This window comes from Diospyros lotus, chromosome 6 (assembly GCF_014633365.1).
Source record: "Diospyros lotus cultivar Yz01 chromosome 6, ASM1463336v1, whole genome shotgun sequence".
NCBI classification, from domain to species: domain Eukaryota; kingdom Viridiplantae; phylum Streptophyta; class Magnoliopsida; order Ericales; family Ebenaceae; genus Diospyros; species Diospyros lotus.
The window spans coordinates 45966678-45989393 of NC_068343.1; the positions used below are offsets into that span (position 1 = coordinate 45966678).

Here is a 22716-nt window from a genome sequence, read left to right on the forward strand (position 1 = left end):
CAATAAAGTTCAACATTAAGTAAATAATAAAAAATAATTTCTAATATTATGTAATTGTTTTTGAATTAATATCAATAAAATAAAACAACAAAAATTTAAATATATATCACTTGTTCCTTTTCTTTGCTAGAGCTTAAACTACCTTGACACTAAAATAAAAATTAAAACAAATTTGTATGTAAAGATGAATGACAAAATGTTATGTTTTCATATATTTAATTATCACTGCATGCTATAAAAGAATTTCACTAAATTATGTCACATTATACAATCATGCGTGAGAGTAATTCTCTTTATCACTTACGATAAATAATTAAATCTACAGTTATTACCAATTCAATTAAAACAAGATTACCATGCATGAACTTGTCACCACATGTAATTATCAACAAAAATAACATAAATGAAAAATATGACAAAATCGTCACAGAGATAATGCATGCATCAATGGTCCCAACATGGCAATAAGTGTAACACCCAAAGACTTTCATTGAATACTGAAAATAAATTCTATTTTTAATTAATTGATTTACAAGACAAGAAATAATTAAATAAAACTCGAGATAAAATGTAACTATTGCTGGTAATAGCAGACTTAAAAAAAATAATAATTTGATTTAGTGAATCATGTACAAATTTAATCTAAGCTGGGAGACAATTAAATTTAACTGAAGTGACCCTCAGGAAGTGGACCATAAGGTTAAAACATTAATGAGGCAATTGGATACCACTTTACAGAATGAAAGCAAACAAATAATAGTAATGTCCCTTTTTTCCACTTGACAGTTCCACCCCAAAGAATATTTAACACCTAAATCCCCATAAGATTTTCAGAGAACATTGAAGAAAGGATGGCTTTGATACGCAAGAGATGGGAGCACAATGCACCATACTGAGCCGAAACAAATTAATATCTACTTGCTCTTTCAATCTTCAGGCACTTCGAAGCTCCTTCCAGATGAGGGGGGAAAGACTAGGATTCATCTTTCTTCGTTGTCACATTCAGAACCCGTCATGTTCAAAGTCATCATCATAGTCATATCCTCCTAAATTTTCATGGTACGAATTGTCGTCATGTGCTTGCTCAATGTCCCCTTCATCCTCGCCGTATTCATCTTCGGGTGCCCCCCATTCACTATCTCTTCTATCATCATGCTTTGACTCAGTACCCTTTTTGGTAATGTGTGGCAGCTCATCATCATCAGAATGTGATGATTCAGTTCTACTTTTCTTGGCTTTTTTTGGAACCTCCTGCTAAGAATTGCATTTAAAGCTCCTTACTACATATCCAGACTATTGATTAATTCAATGCATTATTAGCATGACGCATTTCTATGAATGTAAATGTTAAGGCAAGAGCATAGTGAGAATTTAAAAAAAAAAAGACAAATCTTGAATTATACAGGGAACACACCTTGGTTCTGTCATTTTCTCTTCCATAAAATAAAGAAAACAAAAACAAAGAAAGAAAAAAATAGAGCATTTCATATTAAATATGAAAAGCAAACCAAGAATGATGATAAACATACAGAATCATCAAAAAGTTTCTCCAGTGCATCAAAGTTGATTTTTGAACTGAGTCTCTGCAGAGAACACAGAATCAGTGAATTAGAATCCAGAACAGGAAAGTTATACACATGATCGAAAGAATTCTAGCTGTGAAAATAATTATGACCAAAATTATGCCAAAATGAAAGTTTAATGATAACATCATTCTCAGAATAACACATCCCCAGGTATGCCGTAAAGACTTGGGAGAAGCTTTCGAAGCAAACGTCATCTATTAAAAAATGGGAGCCATTGAAAAAGGACAGTTCAGTCATCAGTCTTCCGCTACAATACTATTCATATTTCTTATTAGGATTATCCACATATATTTAGATACCTTTTTTAGACTAAAAGTGATAATATAAAAGATAAAGTTGCTCCTCTCCATTCTCTCTCTCTCTCAACCTTTAAAATGACTTGGTGGTCAATAATTTAAAATGTACTTATAGAAAGAGGGAGATCTTTCCACGGGAGAATGGATGGACAATGAGCTAAATTATTAAGAAGAATTCGTAGGATGCATGGATAACTATAATAGTCACAAGATCATGCTGAATATCAAAGCTAGGCAAACAATTCAACAATACAAGCCAAACAAAAACCCAAGTAACTTTTTATTTTACAAATTTTCTAGGGTTGGGAATCTCTCATTTATTTTACAAACTCATATGTCAGTTCTAGTTGTGTCTGCATCAATTAAACAAATATCAGGCAATCTACACGTTCAAGACAGCAAGTGAAATATCTAATTACTATATAAGATCAGTGGGAACATATGTAGTCCTTCCATCTCTAACTTTTTATTTGACTTTTGAGTCCAAAACTTTCAATCTTTATCAATAGTAATTCATAGATATTAGAAATTTGTTACCATACTTATTTCCTACAGGTAGAAAGTAAAATATCATTTCTTAGGTGTCATTGATAACCATTTAATTTTTAGTTTTGGATTTCAAAATTTTGAAGATAAGAACAGAAATAACATTTGACTGCCTGTTTAGATTTCCATGAAATCAAAATTTTGGAATTTTTTTTTTTTTTTGGGGGGGGGGGGGGGGGGGAGAACGTGCAAATTTGGGGTGTTATTTTGTCACTGTTTTGTGTGTTCTAGGTCATGCCTATGAATAAAGCAGTACGTTCTCCAAAAGATCAGGCCACAACCCCATTTTTTCCCTTTCCCAATGCCCTATTTCTTCACAATATTCAGTGCTTTATTTCACCTTAATGCAGCAAAAATAAGCAGCGCCTTTCTTTCCAGTATTGAACACTTTCATGTTTCTTCATCGTCACATGTAGCACCGACAATTCGCCAAACTTAAATCTCCGGGTTCAGAACCATACATAAATCTAGATTTGCTGAAACCAGATGCTTCTTCTTCCTCACCTTCTGGCCATTTGGCAAGGCTATTTTTAAGGAGAGCTTTAAGTTGTCTTTGACTTATAGCCCTTCAAAGCTTTAAGTTATAAAACTGCTTTATGCTAATGAAGTGTTTGGATAAAATGTGCTTTAAGCTATTAGTTATAAAGTTATGAATTTGGTAAAAGAAAAGTTTATAAGTTGTGAAAAGTTAAAAAATGACTAAAAAGTACAAAACCCTATTTGTGCAAACAAATTCATCAAAAAACAATTATAATGAAAGAACATAATCAATTATATTTCATAATTATACTTAGTAACAAAAAAATAGGACACATCATTTTTTAAATCTAGGCTTAATTATAAATTTTTGTCTAATTAATAGATTTTTATATATCCAACAATATATTTATATGAATACAAATGTAAATATAATTAAAGGGCAGCCTGATGCACAAAGCTCCCGCCAATGCGGGGTCCCAAGAAAGGGTCAGACCACATTGGGTCTATTGTATGCAGCCTTACCATGCATTTCTTATAAATAAAAAAAGAAACCTTCCATCGACAATTAAATCATCCAGTCATCAGCAGAACGTCAATCAGTTCTAAATCTAGAACCCGAATAGAGAAAGAATGGCAAGGAGACAACAAAGTGAGAAAGGAGATAGCAATTCCAACAAACAGGGCCGAGCGACTTACAACTAGCGAACAAGGAACGACGACAATGGTGAGGAAGGCAAAGGGTCACCGATTGAAATTCTCATATTTGTTAAGAGGGTATATTTGTCCTTTCATTGGTGAACATTAGCTTTTTATGCATAACTTTTAAGCTTCAAAAAAAAGTTTTTCCCCCCATAACTTTTTACAAATGTCAGCATAAAGGCTTTTAAGCTAGCCAGCATTTTGACTATTTAAGCCTAGCCAAATAGGATAACCTTTTTAAAAAAAGTATGTTCATAGATTTAAAATTGGTGTCGACCAGCTTTTAAGCCTAGCCAAGAAGATAGGTTATGTTGTAGGGATTGTAAGGTGATACTGAGAGAGTGTTTGACTACTCAACATAGACTTCTAGTACTTAACGTCCAAGTAAGAAATTGAAAGAGAAAAAATCACATAAAACAAAATCTAAGAATCAGGTGGTGGGATTTAAAAGGGGAGAAATAACTAATTTTCAAAGAAAAATTAAGAGGTAGAAGGGAATGGAATGGAGAAGGACAGACAAACCAAATGTGGAAAGAAATGGCTAATACCCTGAGAAACACGGCAAAGGTAGTCCTTAGAGAGGTAAATGGTAAAGCCCTTAACCTTAAGGAGTCTTGGTGGTGGAATGAAGAGATACAATTGAAAATTAAAAATAAAAAAACTTGCTATAAGGCTGTATATCAATGCAATAATGAAGAAAACTAAAAAAATTATAAAGAAGCAAAAAAGGCAACAAAAAGAGCTGTTAGTGAAGCAAGGTCAAAAGCATATGAGAATCTATATAAATAACTTGATACAAAAGATGGAGAAAGGGATATATATAAATTAACTAAAGCAAGAGATAGAAAAACACGGGATTTAAATCAAGTGAAATGCATAAAAGATGAAAATCAAAATGTATTAGTGAATGTGGGAGCAATTAAGGAGAGATGGAATGAGTATTTCACAAAATTATTCAATGATGGTGGCGACACAAGAGTTAGGTTGGGACATTTTAGTAACTCCGAAGGGAACGTGAGCTATAGATTTTATCGACGCATAAATTCAAATGAAATAAGGCAAACTTTAAAAAAGATGAAAAATCATAAGACGGTGGGACCAGATAATATACCAATAGAAGCATGGAAATGCATGGGAGAAGAGGGTATCTCCTGGCTAACGCAATTATTTAACGCGATCCTTAAATCAAAAAAGATGCCAAATGAGTAGAGGAAGAGTACTTTGGTTCCTATATACAAGAACAAAGGAGATGTTCAAAACTGTGAAAATTACAAAGAAATTAAGTTAATGAGCCATACCATGAAACTCTGGCAGAGAGTAATAGAGCAGAGGCTCAGAAAAGAAACAAAGGTATCGGAAAATCAGTTTGGTTTCATGCCTGATAGGTCAACAATGGAAGCTATATACCTACTGAGGCGCCTAATGGAAAGGTATCGGGATCGTCAGAAGGACCTACATATGGTGTTTATAGATCTAGAAAAGGCCTATGATAGGGTCCCTAGAGAAGTATTATGGAGGGTTTTAGAGAAGAAATGAGTCAGAATAGCCTATATACAAGCATTTAAGGACATGTATCATGGTGCAAAGACAAAGGTCAGAACATGCAAAGGGGATACTAAACCGTTTACAACTACAATAGGACTGCATCAAGGTTCTGCACTAAGTCCATACTTATTTGGTCTAATAATAGATGAATTCACTAAAGATATTTAGACAAAGGTGCCATGGTGTATGCTATTTGCAGACGACATAATGTTGGTGGATGAAACAAAAGGAGGAGTGAACACTAAACTTGAATTGTGGAGAAACAATTTAGAATCTAAGGGATTTAAATTAAGTAGAAAAAAAACATAATATATGAAATGTAAATTTAGTAAGAATGCAAGAGTGGATGATGTTATAATAAAATTAGAAGACCAAATCTTACAAAGAAAATACCATTTTCGATATTTGGGATCAGTGATCCAAAAAGATAGAGAAATTCACGAAGATGTCACACATAAAATTAAGGCAGGTTGGCTAAAATGGAGAAATGCATCGGGGGTGTTATGTGATGGTAAAATCCCATTAAAACTGAAAGAAAAATTCTATAGGACAGCTATAAGACCAGTCTTGCTGTATGGCTCAGAATGTTGAGCAATCAAATACCAACATGAGTAAAAGACGAGTGTAGCGGAGATGAGAATGTTAAGATGGATGTGAGCCCATACAAAAAAAGATAAAATTAAAAATGAAGTTATTCGTAATAAGGTAGGAGTAGATCAATCGAGGAGAAGATGAGAAAGCCTAGACTAAGATGGTTTGGTCATGTGAGAAGGAGACCAAGAGACGCTCATGTGAGGAGAGTTGATGAAATGAAACAATTAGTCAAAAAAAGAGGTAAGAGGCAAACCCAAAAAAACTTTGGGAGAGACATTAAAGTTTGATATGGTGTGTGGATCTAAATGAAGATATGACAAAAGATAGAAATACATGAAAGTCTAGAATTCATGTAGCCGACCCCATATAGTGGGATAAAGGCTGGATATGTTATTGTTGTTGTTGTAAACAACTTCAAAACCTTCTTGCTCTTCTTCTCCACCATCAAACCTTTCTTTGAACAGAAACCACCTGTGAACAAGAATAAAAACACAAAGGAAAAAAATTGGCTGGGTCTAGATTTTCCAGCTGAAACAACATTTATGTTTTCGCCAGCAAACTCAAACCGACCTTCCATTCTTTAAAACTGACAGCCCAGTAGATTTATTGATTAAAAAGGGAAAACAAAGGTTAAAAGTCAAAATTTTTCTTGGTTAAACATTAATACCAACGAATTATAACATAGATTTAATTACCACATAAAATAAAGAATATTCAATTTTAATTTTCAGATATTTAGCCGCATCGGAGGGGGGGGGGGAGACAACAATATCAAACAATAAGTTCAGTTTCATTTGCTCAACACAAAAAATTAAAAATTAAAAAAAAAAAATTAACACATTACAGGGAACGTTTTCAAACGAGCCCGTATTATGTTAGTATAGACAACATATCAAGCCTCTATCTTGATATATGGGATTAGCTGTGAGGTCTTTATAATTCATATCATACTTGAGGCTTCATTTGTTTGGGGGAAAGTGTTTTCATAAGGGAAAATAGTTTTCAAAGAAAACAATTTCCTGTAAAGAATTTTCATGAAATGTATTTCCTATCGTTTCACTATAACATGAGGATTTGGGTGCTTGTCGTGATTGAATAGAGAGAGAGAGAGCAACCAACAATCATGGCAACTCAGGGAGCAACGCAGATGGTGACCCAAACGACAACGACAACAACAACGCAGATGAACAGCAAAGACAAATACAAAAGGAGGCTGATTTAGGAGCTTCAGGGCAAGGGAAGTCAAGAAAGGTGCTTTAGGACAATGGAAAATGATTTCCCTTCTAGCATATGGGAAGTCATTTTCACCAATTTGTGTGTTGTTTTAAGTTCGGTTTTTTGTTGATTTTTTGTGTTTTCCTGCTCCAAAACACGAGAATAGGGAAAACACAAAAAACACTTCCCCCAAGACAAACGTAGCCTAAGTGTAAAGCCCTTATTATTATCATGTACCAATAAAACATATACTTATATAATGATTTCTCTAGGTCCACGTTCTATCTTATCTTTGCTAAAGACTAGCACAATCAGGAAGTCAAATTCATAACAGGAAATACACCAATAGACCAACACAAAGATGTCCTAAAAGCTGTTAAATAAGCAAGTGCACATTGTGACCATAAAGCAAAAGACAAACACCCTGTAAAAGTCATGGGAATACCGAGTATGGCCATTGGTCGCATCCAAACTTCAGATTCATTTGATTTTCATACTCAAAAGACGAGGATACAACAATTTTTTAACTAATTATTTCATTTATTTAATGCAAAACTGTATCTACATATTGCAAGATGAATGATGCATAGAATGAGAGTTCTAAACATGGCTCAATAGAAGATTTCTTGATTAACATATTTACTATAGCCATATCTAATTAACTACAACTACATGTATATCAGATAGCATTGAAGGTATCAAGTGTTTGTTAGGAAACTTCATCAAATTTGGAAGAGTCCATGTAATATGGTTTAAAGTAGTTATAAATCTATCTGATAATCCTGAAATACAGTCAACACCAAGTCTATGATATTAAGCCATCACGATTATGTTAATATCACTTTTATACTATCAATATTTACTTAGTGATATTTTATTTTTTCTGTCCGTGTTTTTTCCCAACTTGGGTTTTCCACATAAATTTATGTGTTTGTGTGTTTGGTTGTTGGTTTGGTTATTGCTTTGTTCGATCCATACTTTTATAACAAAGTGGTATCAGAGTCGTTGGATCAAACTAATCAACCATTGTGATTGTAGTCATTGGATTTGGAGAAAAAAATTATTACCAGCAATAGCAGCAGCTTCATCATCTTCCCTCTTCAGCAAAGGGTTTCAAGCAAGCAGCAAGCTGCCACCACCACTGGCTGACATTGTTACAGGCCTCCGACGCCATTACCTCCGTTGATCGCCACACATCCACCATCAACGCTGATGTGATTTTAGTTGAAGCATCAAACGGTGTAGTGTGGTCTAGCGGATTGGACAACCACGTGCGGCAACAGTAGGCTGCCATGTGGCACCGGCAGGATGGTCACATGCAGCAACCATCCGCTCTGTCCATGAAACACCCGATTACCTTTCTGTTGGAATAAGAGATCATATTGCACGATCTAATCTAAGCCGCTCATCCAACCTTTATGAGGCTTCATCCCAGCCGTTAAAAACTGCTATTTATCTCTCTTCACGGGATATAGAGTGTCAAACGAGTGAAAAAGAAAAAAGAGGGAGAAAAGGAGAGGTTGTCGTCTTCGGGCTAGGGTTTTGGGGGTTCCTTCGTTTGCTCTGTATAGTTTTCTTCTTTGTTCTTTGGTTCTATAGGATTAGCCTCTAATCTGCATTTGTAATTATTGGGGCATTTTGATAGAGAACCATTGATGTATAGAGTGTTTGTGAGTGTTTGAAGGTATAATCTCCATTCTTCATTCATAATGCAGTGAGCTCTTCTCACCGGAGCTCAACGTGGACGTAACCCTATTTTGGGGTTAACCACGGTAAAACCTTAGCCTCTCTTTTTATTCTGTTTTTGGTTTACGATTTATATTTTCTGTGTATATGTTTGTGTAAACTTCCAGCCATGACAGTATGTTTTCTGTGATTGAACTTGTTCTGATTTTTCCCTAGAGTTTTACTTATTTGTTTGTAACAGTGGTATCAGAGCGCAGTTGTTAAGATCGTCTCTTAGGGTTGCGAAGTTCAATCTGAAATTTTTATTCAAATTTAGGGTTTTGTCTGTCTGTGAGGTCTAGGGTTTTCTTAGAGCCCTTGTCAGTGTGTGTTTGTTGTGCGGGTCTCAGTCAGTGTCTAGAGCCCCTTAGGTTACCTTCGTGTAAGGCGAAGATGGCATCTACTCGATTTGAAATTGGAACATTTGATGGCAAAGGCGATTTCAGAAGCTGAAAAATGAAAATGAGAGTGTTTATCTCTCATCATAAAGTGCTAATAGCACTTGAACCAGATGATCGAAAATGGTCCGCAGATCAACTTGCAAGGACCAATGAGATCAGAAAGGAGGCTTTCAATCTGATATTCCTCCATTTGGGTGACAATGTAATCCGAAAGGTAGACGATATGACTAACCCTCTTGACCTTTGGAATAAACTTGATTCTCTGTTTTCTGTTATGATTGTACCTAATTTAGTTTATTTGAAAGGCATGTTGTTTAATTTTAAGAAAAATACCTCTAAATCTATGGATGAAAACATAGATAAATTTACTAGGCTTGCTCTGTTATTAAGAAGTACTATCAAGCACTAGGTGACACTAGTGAAGCTATGATTCTATTGAATTCCTTACTTGATGACTATGATGTTATTAAGCATGCTTTAAGATATACCGGTATTGTACCCAGTTTGGATCTTGTAATTTCTGGCATTAAGGCTAAGGAATTGGAATTAAGCACATATAAAAAAATCGGGAAATAACCTGTTTGTAAAGGGTAAAAATGAGAAAAGACATACTATAGGAAACACCGATCAATTTGGTGGGGGTCAGGGCGAAAGGGTAAAAAGAAAGAAAATAAGGGAAAATATAAATGGAAATATTATCACTGTGGAAAGGAGGGGCATATTAAAAAGTATTGCTATGATTTTATCAAAAAACAAAAATAAGGGGAAAATTTGACCACAATTGTTAATAATTCAAATTGTTTGGCTGAAGTGCTTACTGTTTCTGATTTCTCTATTGATAATGAATGGATTATAAACTCTGGTTGCTCATTTCATATGTGTCCTAACATTGATTGGTTTCAAAATTTTAACAATAGAGAAACTGAAACTGTTTACATAGGTAACAACCAGTGTTCTAAAACGCGTTAGGCGCTAGTCGAACGCAAGACTGAGACCTAGGTGGACTGTTGTCGTTTGTTTTGTTTTTTTTTTTTTTTTTTTAATTTTTGATGTAATTTCATGTTATTTTTAGATAAATCAAAGTTAAAAATAAATGAAACTTATATAAACAGATTAGATGGACTGGTTCGCAAAGAAATTTATATATATATATGTTTATATATATATAAACAATAAACAATATATTTATATATATATATATAAACGGTGCCAAGGTGTTGTTTTGTGTTTTGGCCGCCTAGACCCGATTAATCGGGCCCGGTGCCTAGGATGCCTATTTGCATGTATTCGATGCGGCAAGGGTCCGCCTAACGCCTAGGCATAGGTAACAACCACTCTTATAGTGTTAAAGGCATAGGTAACATATCACTTAAATTGTATGATAACAAAACAAGAACCCTCACTAATGTAAGATATGTACCTGGTTTAAAAAGAAACTTGATCTCACTTGGTACCTTAGATGAGCAAGGTTTTTCTTATAGAGCAAAAAATGGTTCTATGCATGTACTTAAAGGAAATGATTTAATCCTAATTGGTGCTAAGAAAAATGGCTTATCTGTTTTGAATGGTTGTTATTTTCCTTCTATTAACATGCATTCTGCCTACATTGCTAATATTGATAAGACAGAACTATGGCACTTGAGACTTAGTCATATGAGCTTGAAAGGTCTTCAGGCACTCTCAAACTAAGGCAACCTTGTATCAGTGCCTGTTAGGTCCCTTGATTTCTATGAGCCATGTGTTCTGGGCAAGCAACACAGTCTGAGCTTCCATAAAAGAACTCACCTGGCGAAGACATGCCTAGAATACCTACATGGAGACATGTGGGGGCCTTCTCAAGTTCCTACTCACGGTGGTAACAGGTATTTTCTATCTATTATAGATGATTTTACTAGGAAGGTCTTGGTATTTCTATTAAAAACTAAATATCAAACATTAGCAGTGAACTAAAACACGGCCTAAGCGGCCGTTGGCCGCCACGATTATGGCCAAATCAGCCACCTTAGCCACCGGCCCGGCTAATCGGTACCGAGTGGCGCCTAGCCAGCCAAGGCGAACACCTAGCCACGTGAACTGCCTAGCCAATTATGGCCTAATCGATTGCCTGGGCCACGTGAATTGATTTAGTATAAATCTATTAGGGTTTTTGTTTCCCCTTACCCGTTACCCCTTCTCTCTCGCGCGCACCGCCACCGACAATCTATTGCAAAGTCGTCGTCGCCTCTCTCGTGCTCGCACGCCCCACCGTCTCTTGCAATTGCAGAGTCACCTCCAGTTCTTGCAGTTGCAGAGTTGCCTCGTGCTTGCGCACCGCCACCAATTTCCCCTTCTCTCTCTTGCTCGCACACCAGTTGCAGCGTTGCTACTGCTTCTTGTTACGTGTTGCCTCTTTTTGTTTTCTTTTTGTTTTTTTGTTATTTAATTTAGGATTTATGTTAATATTTGATTATTTGTTATTCACTTATTTGAATATTTATTAATTATTATTATTAATGTTTTAAAAAATTTAATATTTGTAACTTGCAAGCAAGCTATGGTTAGATAGTTAGATTCTTCAAGTATGATTTATGTTGCATTATTGTTACTTTTGTCTTATTGAAGTTTGAACCTAGAACTAATCTACAACAATTGTTTTCTCATACTTAATTCTATATTTCACTTGTTATTCCATTATTGTTGTGTTATTGATTTATGTTGCATTGTTGATGCTTTTCAACTTTGATTTAATTGAAAATAACATTAAATTACATCACAAAGTTAAAAAAAAAAAAAAAATAGCAATTTTCCTAAGCCCCAGCCTGGCGCCTGACTAGCGCCTAGCGCCTTTTAGAACACTGGACTTTAGAGAAGTTTAAAACTTAGAAAACCATAGTGGAAAACCAAGCAGACAGAAAAATTAAAATCTTAACAGACAATGGTCTAAGAGTTTTTTAGTATAAAATTTGATAAATTTTGCAATACCCAGAGAATACTTAGGCATGGAACAGTTAGGAATACACCCCATCAAAATGGGGTAGTTAAAAGAATGAATCGAACCCTACTTGTAAAAGTTAGGTGCCTTTTTTTTACCTCCAATATGCCTAAGTCCTTCTGGGGTGAGGCTCTCTCAATTGCTGCCCACCTAGTAAATAGAAGCCCTACAACTGCTTTAAATCTTAAATGCCTTGAAGAAAAATGGACCGGTAGGAAATTAAATCTAAATTACCTAAGAGTGTTTGGCTGTGAAGCTTATGCTCACAAGTTTGAAGGGAAATTAGAACCTAGGTCCACAAAGTGTGTTTGTTAGTTACCAAGAAGGGACCAAAGGCTATAGACTATGGGAAAGACAATCTAGTGAAGTAAAAATTCTTATCAGTACAGATGTCATATTCAATGAAGCCATTTTCCTTTGTAAATCTCTAAATACAGAAAAAACCAACACTCAAAAAAATCCAAATGATTGTCATTTTAGGAGGCTCTCAAGTTGAGGTGGAGCAACCTGTAGGAAACAACAACCTGCTAGTTGCTCCAGCCACATTAGAACCTGACCAAGGAGGAGTTCCCTTGCCTATGTCCAATGAGAATCACACCTCTAATCATGATGATGATCAAGAGGAACAAAAAGATGACCCTAAGATTGAGGTGAAGCATCATGACTCATCTCAAAACCTCAATGACTATCAATTAGCCCATGACAAAAGCAGGAGGGTTATTAAACCTCCTACAAGGTATACCTATTCAGATTTGATTTGTTGTGCTTTAGTTGCAGGGATAGAATTAAGGAGTGGTGAGCCATCCACATATGACGAGGCTGTCAACTCCAAGGAATGCAACAAGTGGCAGCAAGCCATGGATGAGGAAATAACCTCACTTAAGACAAATGGCCCCTGGGGATTGGTTCCTCGACCTCAAAAGCAAAAACTAATCAAGTACAAATGGTTGTACAAACTAAAAAAAGGTATGCCTCTCACTGACCCAATTAGATATAAAACTAGACCAGTGGCTAAGGGGTTTACACAAAGGGAGGAAATAGACTATAATGAAATTTTCTCACTTGTAGTTAAATTTAAAACAATCCACATGATGTTGTTGTTCAATTTGATTTAGAACTAAAACAATTAGATGTTAAAACAACATTCTTACATGGTAACCTAGAAGAGAAGATTTATATGGTTCAACCAACTGGATATATTGACCCTGTTAAGCCTGAGCATGTTTGTTTGTTGAAAAAAATCTTTGTACAGCTTAAAGCAATCCCCAAGACAATGGTATAAAAAAATTTTACAGCTTTGTTCTAGGGATTGGGTTTATTAAAAGCCAATATGATCACTGCTTTTATTTCATGCTCTCGAATGTCCCTGTTTACCTATTGTTATATGTAGATGATATCCTGTTAATTAGCAAGTCTAAGTCAAAGATCAATGAATTAAAAACAATGCTAAATACAAACTTTGATATGAAAAACTTAGAATCTGCTAAGAAAATTGTAGGAATGATAATAGAAAGGGATATAGCCGACCCCACATAGTGTGATAAAGGCTAGACATGTTTTAATAGAAAATGATAGAAGTAAACTCACCTTAAAAATTCATCAGCATAACTATCTAGTGAAAGTTGTTCACAAATTTGGCATGCATAATTGTAAGCTTGAAAGTGTTCTATTAGTTGGACATTTTGTTCTAACTGAATCTCAAAGCCCTACATCTAACTCAAAAATTGTTAAAATGGAAAATATTCCATATGCTAATGCAATTAGAACCATTATGTATGCAATAATTAGTACCAGGCCTGACCTTGCATATGCAATTTCCTCTCTTACTATATTCATGTCAAACCCTGGGAAACCACATTGAGATGCACTAAAATATTTGCTAAGATATATAAATGGTTCTGTAAATATTGGTTTGAGTTACAAGAAGAGATATGATACACTTGATCTTGTGAGGTTCGTAGACTCTAATTTTGCAGGAGAAAGAGACACAAGGAAGTCTACCACTACTATGTTTTTCACCTTGGGTGGAAACTGCATGTAATACCCCAAGAGCCCAGAGAATGGTAGTATAAATCGAGGATAAGTACAGAAGAAAACAACACCAGCTGAATACCTTTTGGGTTGAATTTAGGCAAAGAACTCTCGGATTAAGCGTGTTTGAGCTAGAGAAGCTCAAGGATGGATGACCCCTGGGAAGTTCGGGTAGGCCTATCAAAGTAATTTGTTTTGGTCATTCCTATCGCTCGATGCAGGATGTTACAGGTGGTATCAGAGCTGACCCTTGGAGAAGGAGGTCTGATGAGGGCGAGGAGTGGCCGGGGCGCGAGGGCCTGAACAAAGAGCAACTCCTGGCAGGCTTCTAGGATGGCAGCCTCCAAAGGGGAGAAGATCTGGGACCAGTTGTAAGGTCGCATGACGAGGACGCTATGTGCTTAAGGGGGGGAGAGAATGTAATACCCTAAGAGCCCAAAGAAGGGTAATATATATCGAGGATGAGTAAGGAAGGAAATAACACCAGCTGTATATCTTTTTGGGCAGAATGTAAGCAAAGAACTCCTGGGTTAAGTGTGCTTGAGCTAGGAAAGCTCAAGAATAGGTAACCCCTGAGAAGTTTGCGTAGGCCTATTAGGGTAAGTTGTTTAGGTCCTTCCTATCGCTCGATGCAGGATGTTACACTGCATCAGCTGGAAATCACAGTTACAGCCTCTGGTTGCACTGTCCTCCACTGAGGTGGAATACATAGCTGTGACTGATGCCTTCAAAGAGGCCGTATGGCTTCAAAGCCTTCTAAAGGAGACCCACTTGCTTCAAAGCAAAATAGTGGTATTCTCAAACAGCCAAAGTGCCATTCACCTGTCCAAGAATTCGGTCTACCATGAACAAACAAAACATGTGGATGTCAGGTATCATTATGTAAGAGATTTGGTAGGTAATGGCACTATGAACATTCTGAAGGTGCCTACAGAAAGTAACCCAGCAGATATGGGTAGAAAGGTGCTAACTGTAACCAAGTTCAAGCATTGCTTGGACTTGCTGCATGTAGGAGTTGGCTGATTAAACAACCAACAAGAGCTGTGAAGGTGAGAATTGAAGCATGCTGCATTTTTATGAGAATGAGAGTTCACCTGGGGTTTGATGCTTCAAGGTGGAGATTAATGTGATTTTAGTTGAAGCATTAAACGGTGTAGTGTGGTCTAACGGATTGGACGGCCACGAGCGGCAACCGCAAGCTACCATGTGGCACTTGCAGGATGGTCACACACGACAACCATCCGCTCTGTCCATGAGGAGCCCGATTACCTTTCTGTTGGAAAAAGAGATCGTGTTGCACTATCTGATCTCAGCCGCTCATCCAACCTTTATGAGGTTCCATCCCAACTATCAAAAATTGCTATTTATCTCTCTCCTCGGGACATGGAGCGTCAGACGAGTGAAAAAGAAGAAAGAGGGAGAAAATGAGAGGTTATCGTCTTCGAGCTAGGGTTTTAGGGATTCCTTAGTTTGCTCTGTATAGTTTTTTTATTTGTTCTCTGGTTCTATAGGACTAGCCTCTAATCTGTATTTGTGATTATTGGAGCATTTTGATAGAGAACCATTGATGTGCAGAGAGTGTTTGTGAGTGTTTGAGGGTGTAATCTCCGTTCTTCATTCATAGTGCAGTGAGCACTTCTCACCGGAGCTCAACGTGGACGTAGCCCTATTTTGGGGTGAACTACAGTAAAACCTTGGCCTCTGCTTTTATTCTATTTTTGGTTTACGATTTATATTTTCTATGTGTATGCTTGTGTAAGCTTCCAACCATGACGATATGTTTTCTGTGATTGAACTTGTTCTGGTTTTTCCCTAGAGTTTTACTTATCTGTTTGTAACAAACACCATGCGACCATCCTTGCTACATCGCGACCCTCCTGCCACCGTCAGACCATTCGACCTTCTACAACGCGATTAGCCACCGTCGATCACCGCCACACGCCGCCATCGCCACCATCAACGAAAGCTGCCTATGCTACTGATCCTCCTATTCACGACGGCTCTTCGTGACTACCACTTGCCTCCACTGACAACATGGTCCGCCCACTGAATCTTAGCCTTTGTTCGGTCGTTTTCGAATTTGCCAGTGATGACCCATTCTTCTCTGCCTTGCCTCCTCACTTCACATCAGTTGTCGTTGCTGCCGCCTCTTGACACCACTGTTGCTAACTTTGATGGCCCACGCAAGCTCTGCCACTGTCGTCGTTGTCCAACCACCCCTGTGCGACCACCCCTATTAGATCGTGGTCACTAACGACCTCCCCTTTCATTGCGACAGCTACCTCTGCCACTAGCATCCGTTGTTGCCGTCCACCATTGCTGCCCTTGGCCGTTTGCTTTTACCATCGGCGAGCCTCCATGCCTCTATCAACGCAATTGCCATTAACAAAGGCAACCTCAGCTTGTTGCCCAGACAAGAGAGCAACCTAGATCTCAACTGGATCTAGTTTTGACCCAATTGCCCATAGCCAAATCTAACCCAACAGCCCTCACCCAGATCCGTTAGATTTGTCAGTTTTATTTGAGATCTGACTTTTTCTCAAATTTTGTCCATATTTGGTATTTTTATCCGTTTTTCAGTTGGGTTTCCTATTGCTAATTATTTTATATTGTTTGGGCATATTTAATAGCTTCGTTAAAGTACGATATTCCCTTATCGCATTGGAATATTAGATTCTCACCATGAGAGGTTAAGATATGTGCAATTTCAGCGCAGATGGACTTAAACGATGCAATTCTAGACATTGATAAAATGTCAAAATCATGGAATACTTAAGAAAAAGAGCATAAGGATCGTAAGGTTTTATCTCAAATATATATGCATTTATCGAATCAAATTTTGCAGGATGTTTTGAAAGCAACAATCGTTGCCTCTCTATGATTGAAATTTGAATAGTTGTGTATGACAAAGAGCCCAACGAGTGAGTTGCATCTAAAGGTATGACTATTGAAAGTCATTTAATTGCCTTTAAGGAAATTGTATCTGATTTGGAATTTATAACGGTTAAATATGATGATGAAGATTTGACTTTTATTTTATTACGTTCTCTACTGGCCTCGTATTCAACATTAGACATAATACTTTACAATTGTGACACTCTCACCCTAGAAGAAGTCTATAATTATTTATTTTTGAAAGGAAAAATTGATAAGTAAATATTCGAAAATTCTGAGAATAAAGAAAAGAGTTTGTTGATTAGAGGGAGAACACAAAATAGAAATTCTGGTGGCAAAGGGAAGAGTAGATCCAAGTCTAGGAATAAAGAAAAGATTTATAATTTATTGCAAGAGAAATGACACATTAAGGAGTGTTATAAGCTGCATAATAGACTTAAGAAACAAGAAGCTGAGCAAGAGGGGAAACAACCTGAAACACCAGGGAAACCAATGTTATTGAGGAAAACAGTAGTAACGGGGAACTTTTGGTGGTATCTAATGAGATGATTAAGCCTAGTGAAGATTGGATCCTGGACACAGTATAAACGTTTCATATGTCTCATAATAGGGATTGGTTTACGATATATAAAATTGTGAATTCTGGTGATGTATTGATGGGAAATAATTCTTCTTGTAAAATTGTTAGCATTGGAACAGTTAAAATTAAGATGTTTGATGGTGTTGTTCGAACTTTAACTAATGTCAAACATATTCTTGGTCTTAAATGAAATCCGATTTCATTGAGTACTATTGATTTGAATGGGTACAAGTTCATTGGTGAAGGTAGAATTATCAAGATCAGTAAAGGTGCTCGATTGTAATTGAAGATTTGGAGAATAATTTTCTCTCTCTATTATTTGACTAAAAAACTAACAAATATATAAAAGTAGAACCTTCCAAAAATAGCTAAGGAAACTATACATTTTAGGGAAATATACAACTTAGAATCTACTAAATACATTTTAGGAAGTTACTAAATACAAAAAACAAAATCTATACAAATTAGGAAGATACTAAATGGACAACTAATCACTAATCCCATAAGATCAGCTAATCCGAATCTTTAACTTAGGAAACCATTGGATAGTTGGAATTCTACACTCCCCCTCAAGCTAGGTTATGTATGTCAAGCATACCCAACTTGGATTTCAAATTCCAAAATGTATGTCTCGGGAGAGCTTTTGTTAGAATATCAGCAATTTAAAACATAGTTGGAGTATAAACCAATTTGACAATTCCTCCTTCCACCTTCTCCTTTATGAAATGTCGATCTAATTCTATGTGCTTGGTTCGGTCATGGTGGACTAGATTCTTAGCAATGCTAATAGTGGCCTTTTTTTTCACAAAATAACCTCATAGAAGTGTTGGATTGCATCTTCAATTCCCCAAGTAACCTCATAATCCATATACCTTCACAAATTCCATGGGACATGGCACAAAGTTTTGCTTATGCACTGCTCCTAGCAACCACCCTTTGCTTTTTACTCCTCCGTGATTTTCCCAAACATAGGAACAATACCATGTGGTTGATCGACGATTTGTTACAGACCTGGCCTAATCTGCATCAGTATACACTGCTATATCTCTATTTTCAGTTTTCTTTAAGTAAAGGCCCTCTCCTAGATTCCTTTTGAGATAGTATAGGATACGACAAACAACCTTAAGATAAATTTTTGTGGGATTGTTCATGTTTCTGCTTACCATACCCACTACAAATCCAATATCAAGTTGGGTGTGGGAAAGATAGATAAGTTTTCCCGTAAGCCGATGATATCTTCCTTTGTCTATTAGGGTGTCTCCCTCCTTTTCAACAAATCTATTTGCTACATCCATCGAAGTATTAGCTGGTTTGCATCCAATCATACCTGTCTCTTTTAATAAGTCTAGGACATACTTCCGTTGAGAAACAGAGATTCCCCTTTTTAAGTGAGCTACTTCCATCCCAAGGAAGTATTTGAGGAATCCCAAGTACTTCACTTCAAACTCATCGGCTAGGAGCCTCTTTGCATTATTAATTTCCTCACTATAGTCTCCTATGATGATTATATCATCCACATACACAATGATGATAGCCCTCTTTCCCTCCTTTGACAATTTCACAAATAAGGTATGATCAGATTGATATTGAAGAAAGTCATACCTTTTTAGAACTTTGGTGAGCCGATCAAACCATGCTCTTGAAGACTGCTTGAGCCCATATAGGGATTTTCTAAGTTTGCGAACTTTCCCACTATTACCTTGATTATCAAACCCTGGAGGAATTTCCATATGCACATCCTCTTCCAAGTCACCATTTAAGAAGGCATTCTTGATGTCAAGTTGATGAAGTGGCCAATCCAAGTTAGCTACCAAAGTCAAAAGGAATCGAATTGAATTCAATTTGGCTACGGGAGCAAATGTCTCCTCATGATCTATGTCATAGGATTGGGTGAATCCTTTGGCAACTAGGCGGGCTTTGAACTTGTTTAAGCTCCCATCTACATTATATTTCATCGTAAAAATCCACTTGCACCCAACTAACTGTTTTCCTTTGGGAAGATCAGTGATTACCCATGTTCCATTTTTTTCAAAAGCCGTAATCTCATCTAACACAGCTAACTTCCACTCAGGTTCCTTGAGAGCTTCATGGATACTCTTTGAAATCTGTGCATTGTCCAGTTGAGTAGAAAAAGCACAAAAATTGGGTGTCAACTTTTCATAGGAGACAAATTTAGCAATTGGATATTAGGTACATGTCCTAATTCCTTTCCTTAGGGCTATAGGAACATCTAGATCATTAGGAGGTTCACATAAATGGGTGTTAGGTTCAAATTCAAAAGTGTCGGGAGCAAAAAAGGTCTTACCTATATTAATTTCACGAACCTCGGGAGTAGGAGTTGAGTCCTAGTCAGTGTATGCCTTGAGTACACAAACAGCTCCTTAGGATTAGTTGGTTGAGGTTGAGGGACTGTAGAGATTGATTGAGTAGGTTGAAGAACCAAAAAATGATATTCTTCTAAAGAATGATGCTTCCCATAAATATCATTTTTGGTATAAAAAGGTTGATTCTCAAAGAAAGTAACATCCATGGTGCTGTAAAATTTTCTTGTGGCCGGAGAGTAGCATCTATAACCCCTTTGATTTAAGGGCTTTGGGATCATTTGTAACCAAGGAAGACCCATTTAAGCGATTTGGGATCAAGTTTGCTGCATTGAGGCTAACTGTTATGAACTAATGCAGTACAACCAAAAATTTTCAGAGGAATGAAGGAGAATATTCTGGTTAAAGGGAAGGCTGCATGAAGGGTTTGGTAGGGAGTCTTGAAGTTCAAAATTCGAGAAGGCATTTAGTTTATAAGATAGGTAGCAATAAGGATTGCCTCACCCCAAAAATGTTTAGGAACATTGGATGCAAACATAAGAGATTGAGTAACTTTCAATAGATGTCTCTTTTTTTTTTCGACAACTCCATTTTGTTGTGGGGTGTCAACAAAATATGTTTGGTGAACAATACCATGTTTAGATAAAAAGGTATTAAGGCTAGAATGGAAATATTCTCCTCCAGTATCAGTTTTGAGGACTTGAATTGTTGCATGAAATTGAGTAATAATCATGATGTGAAAGAATTCAAAGATTGTCCCTACTTCTGATTTTTCTTTCATTAGAAACACCCAAGAGAGTCTAATATGGTCATCAATGAAAGTGACAAACCATTTAGAACCAGTGATATTAGAAACTCTAGAGGGTCCCCATATATCACTATGTATCATGCAAAAAGGGTGAGAAGACTTGTAAGGATAGGGTATGAGGCACAAGTGTGTTTGGAGAGTTGACAAACCTCACAGTGAAAAATTTCAGCTTTCACATTGAATAATGATGGAAATAATTTTCTGAGATACACAAAATTTGAATGTCCTAATTGATAATACCACAACATGGCTGGACTAAGAGTATTAAGGCTGGAGTTTAGGGCAATACATGGTCTTTGAACTGTTTCTGACTAGCTGACATCTTCAACTTGAAGTAGGTAGAGTCCTCCACACAACCTAGCACTGCCAATCTTCTTCTCCGAGCCTGACTCCTGAAATTCACACAAGTTGGGAGAAAATTTAGTGATGCATCTTCTCTCTTTTGTAAGTTTGCTCACTGAAAGAAGGTTACAATTGAGATTAGGGACATAAAGGACTGATTCAAGGTTAATATCTCCAGAAACCAAAACAGAACCTGTGCCTTTCACTTGAGAGATAGATCCATCAGTTATACGAATTGTATAATTACCATGACAAGGGCTGTAACGGTTAAACAAGGATATATCTCCTGTCATATGGTTCGTTGCCCCAGAGTCAACTATCCAAGACTTTGGATTTTCTCGTTCGACACTTAGAGCATGTAAGAAGTTACCTTTAAAGGCTAGAGAACCAGATCCCATGGAGGTAAGCAGTATTTTGGAGAGTTTGCTGCAACATTTTTTGAAGGGCTTCAAGTTGTTCCTTGCTGAACAGGTTAGCCTCAAAAGAAGTTTGAGATTCAACAACATTCCAACGACCTTCTCTTTCTCAGGCTGGCTTCCAGTTAGCTGGTTTGCCATATAGTTTCCAGCATGTATCCTTCGTATGCCCAACCTTCCTACAGTGTTCACACACTGGTTTATTCCTTTGTTGCTTTTCTCGATTGGGATAAGTTCCTTCGACTGCTAGAGCAGAAATTTTAGTAGAAGGAAAAGAATGCTGAGATCCTAGCGTCACTTTCTTCCAACTTTCTTCCCGACGAACTTCTAAGAAGGCTTCCCTAACATTTGGAAGAGGTTTGATACTTAGGGTTCTTCCTCTCACATCATCTAGATCCTTGTTGAGTCCAAGGAGAAATTGGTAGACCTCTTTTTCAACAATCTTCTTGTATTGTTGGCCATCTTCCAGGCACTTCCAAACTTTTTCTTCAAGAATATCCAACTGCTACCATTGACGAGTCAAGGCATTGAAATAGCCTGTTACGAACATATCTCGTTGCCTTACTCGTGCAGCACATTTTTTATTCCAAATATTTCCAAAGTGTTGTCAACATTGGAATGAGTCTCCTTAACTGCATCCCATATTTATTTTGCAGTTTTGTAATACACAAAGTTCTCACCTGTGTCATTTGTCATGGAATTTATCAGTCATGACATGACCAAACTATTCTCTACCTTCCAGATCTTGTAGGTAGGATCAATGTCTTGTGGTTGAACAGAAAGTCCAGTGAGATAATTCTCCTTACCTCTTCCACAAACGAACAACATGACGGATCGTGACCATTGGATGAAATTCTGGCCGTTCAATTTGTGTCCAGTAATCTGAAGAATGGACCTTTAGGAATGCTAGAAATTGGAGCAGTCGTTCCTCTAGAACCCAACGTCACCTCAGACAACGAGATCTCGCCTCCACTTGCCATGATGGCTTACTCGAGAAACAATCAATGGATCAGACTCAACTGCTCTGATACCATGAAGATTTGGAGAATAATTTTCTCTCTATTATTTGACTGAAAAACTTACAAATATATAAAAGTAGGACCTTCCAAAAACAGCCAAGGAAACTATACATTTTAGGGAACTAAACAACTTATAATCTAACTTAACACATTTTAGGAAGTTACTAAATACAAAAAACAGAATCTACACAAATTAGGAAGGTACTAGATGGACAACTAATCACCAAGATCAACTAATCAGAATCT

General features: G+C 36.8%; 1 protein-coding gene across 6 annotated transcripts in view; it reads right to left on the reverse strand.

Moving 5' to 3' along the window:
* Positions 1 to 595: 595 nt before the first annotated feature.
* The window catches only part of LOC127803852 (transcription factor IIIB 60 kDa subunit-like), a 123170-nt gene continuing 101049 nt past the window's right edge, over positions 596 to 22716 (reverse strand). For 4 of the 6 annotated variants that reach the window (XM_052340431.1, XM_052340429.1, XM_052340425.1 and 1 more), the window contains 2 exons: positions 1530 to 1583; positions 596 to 1254 (listed from right to left, as the gene is read on the reverse strand). In XM_052340431.1, coding sequence (XP_052196391.1) covers positions 1003 to 1254; positions 1530 to 1583 — 306 coding nt within the window. In that variant the 3' untranslated portion in view covers positions 596 to 1002. The remainder of the gene's footprint in view (positions 1255 to 1529; positions 1584 to 22716) is intronic. The other 2 variants (XM_052340427.1, XM_052340428.1) reach the window with 2 other exon arrangements.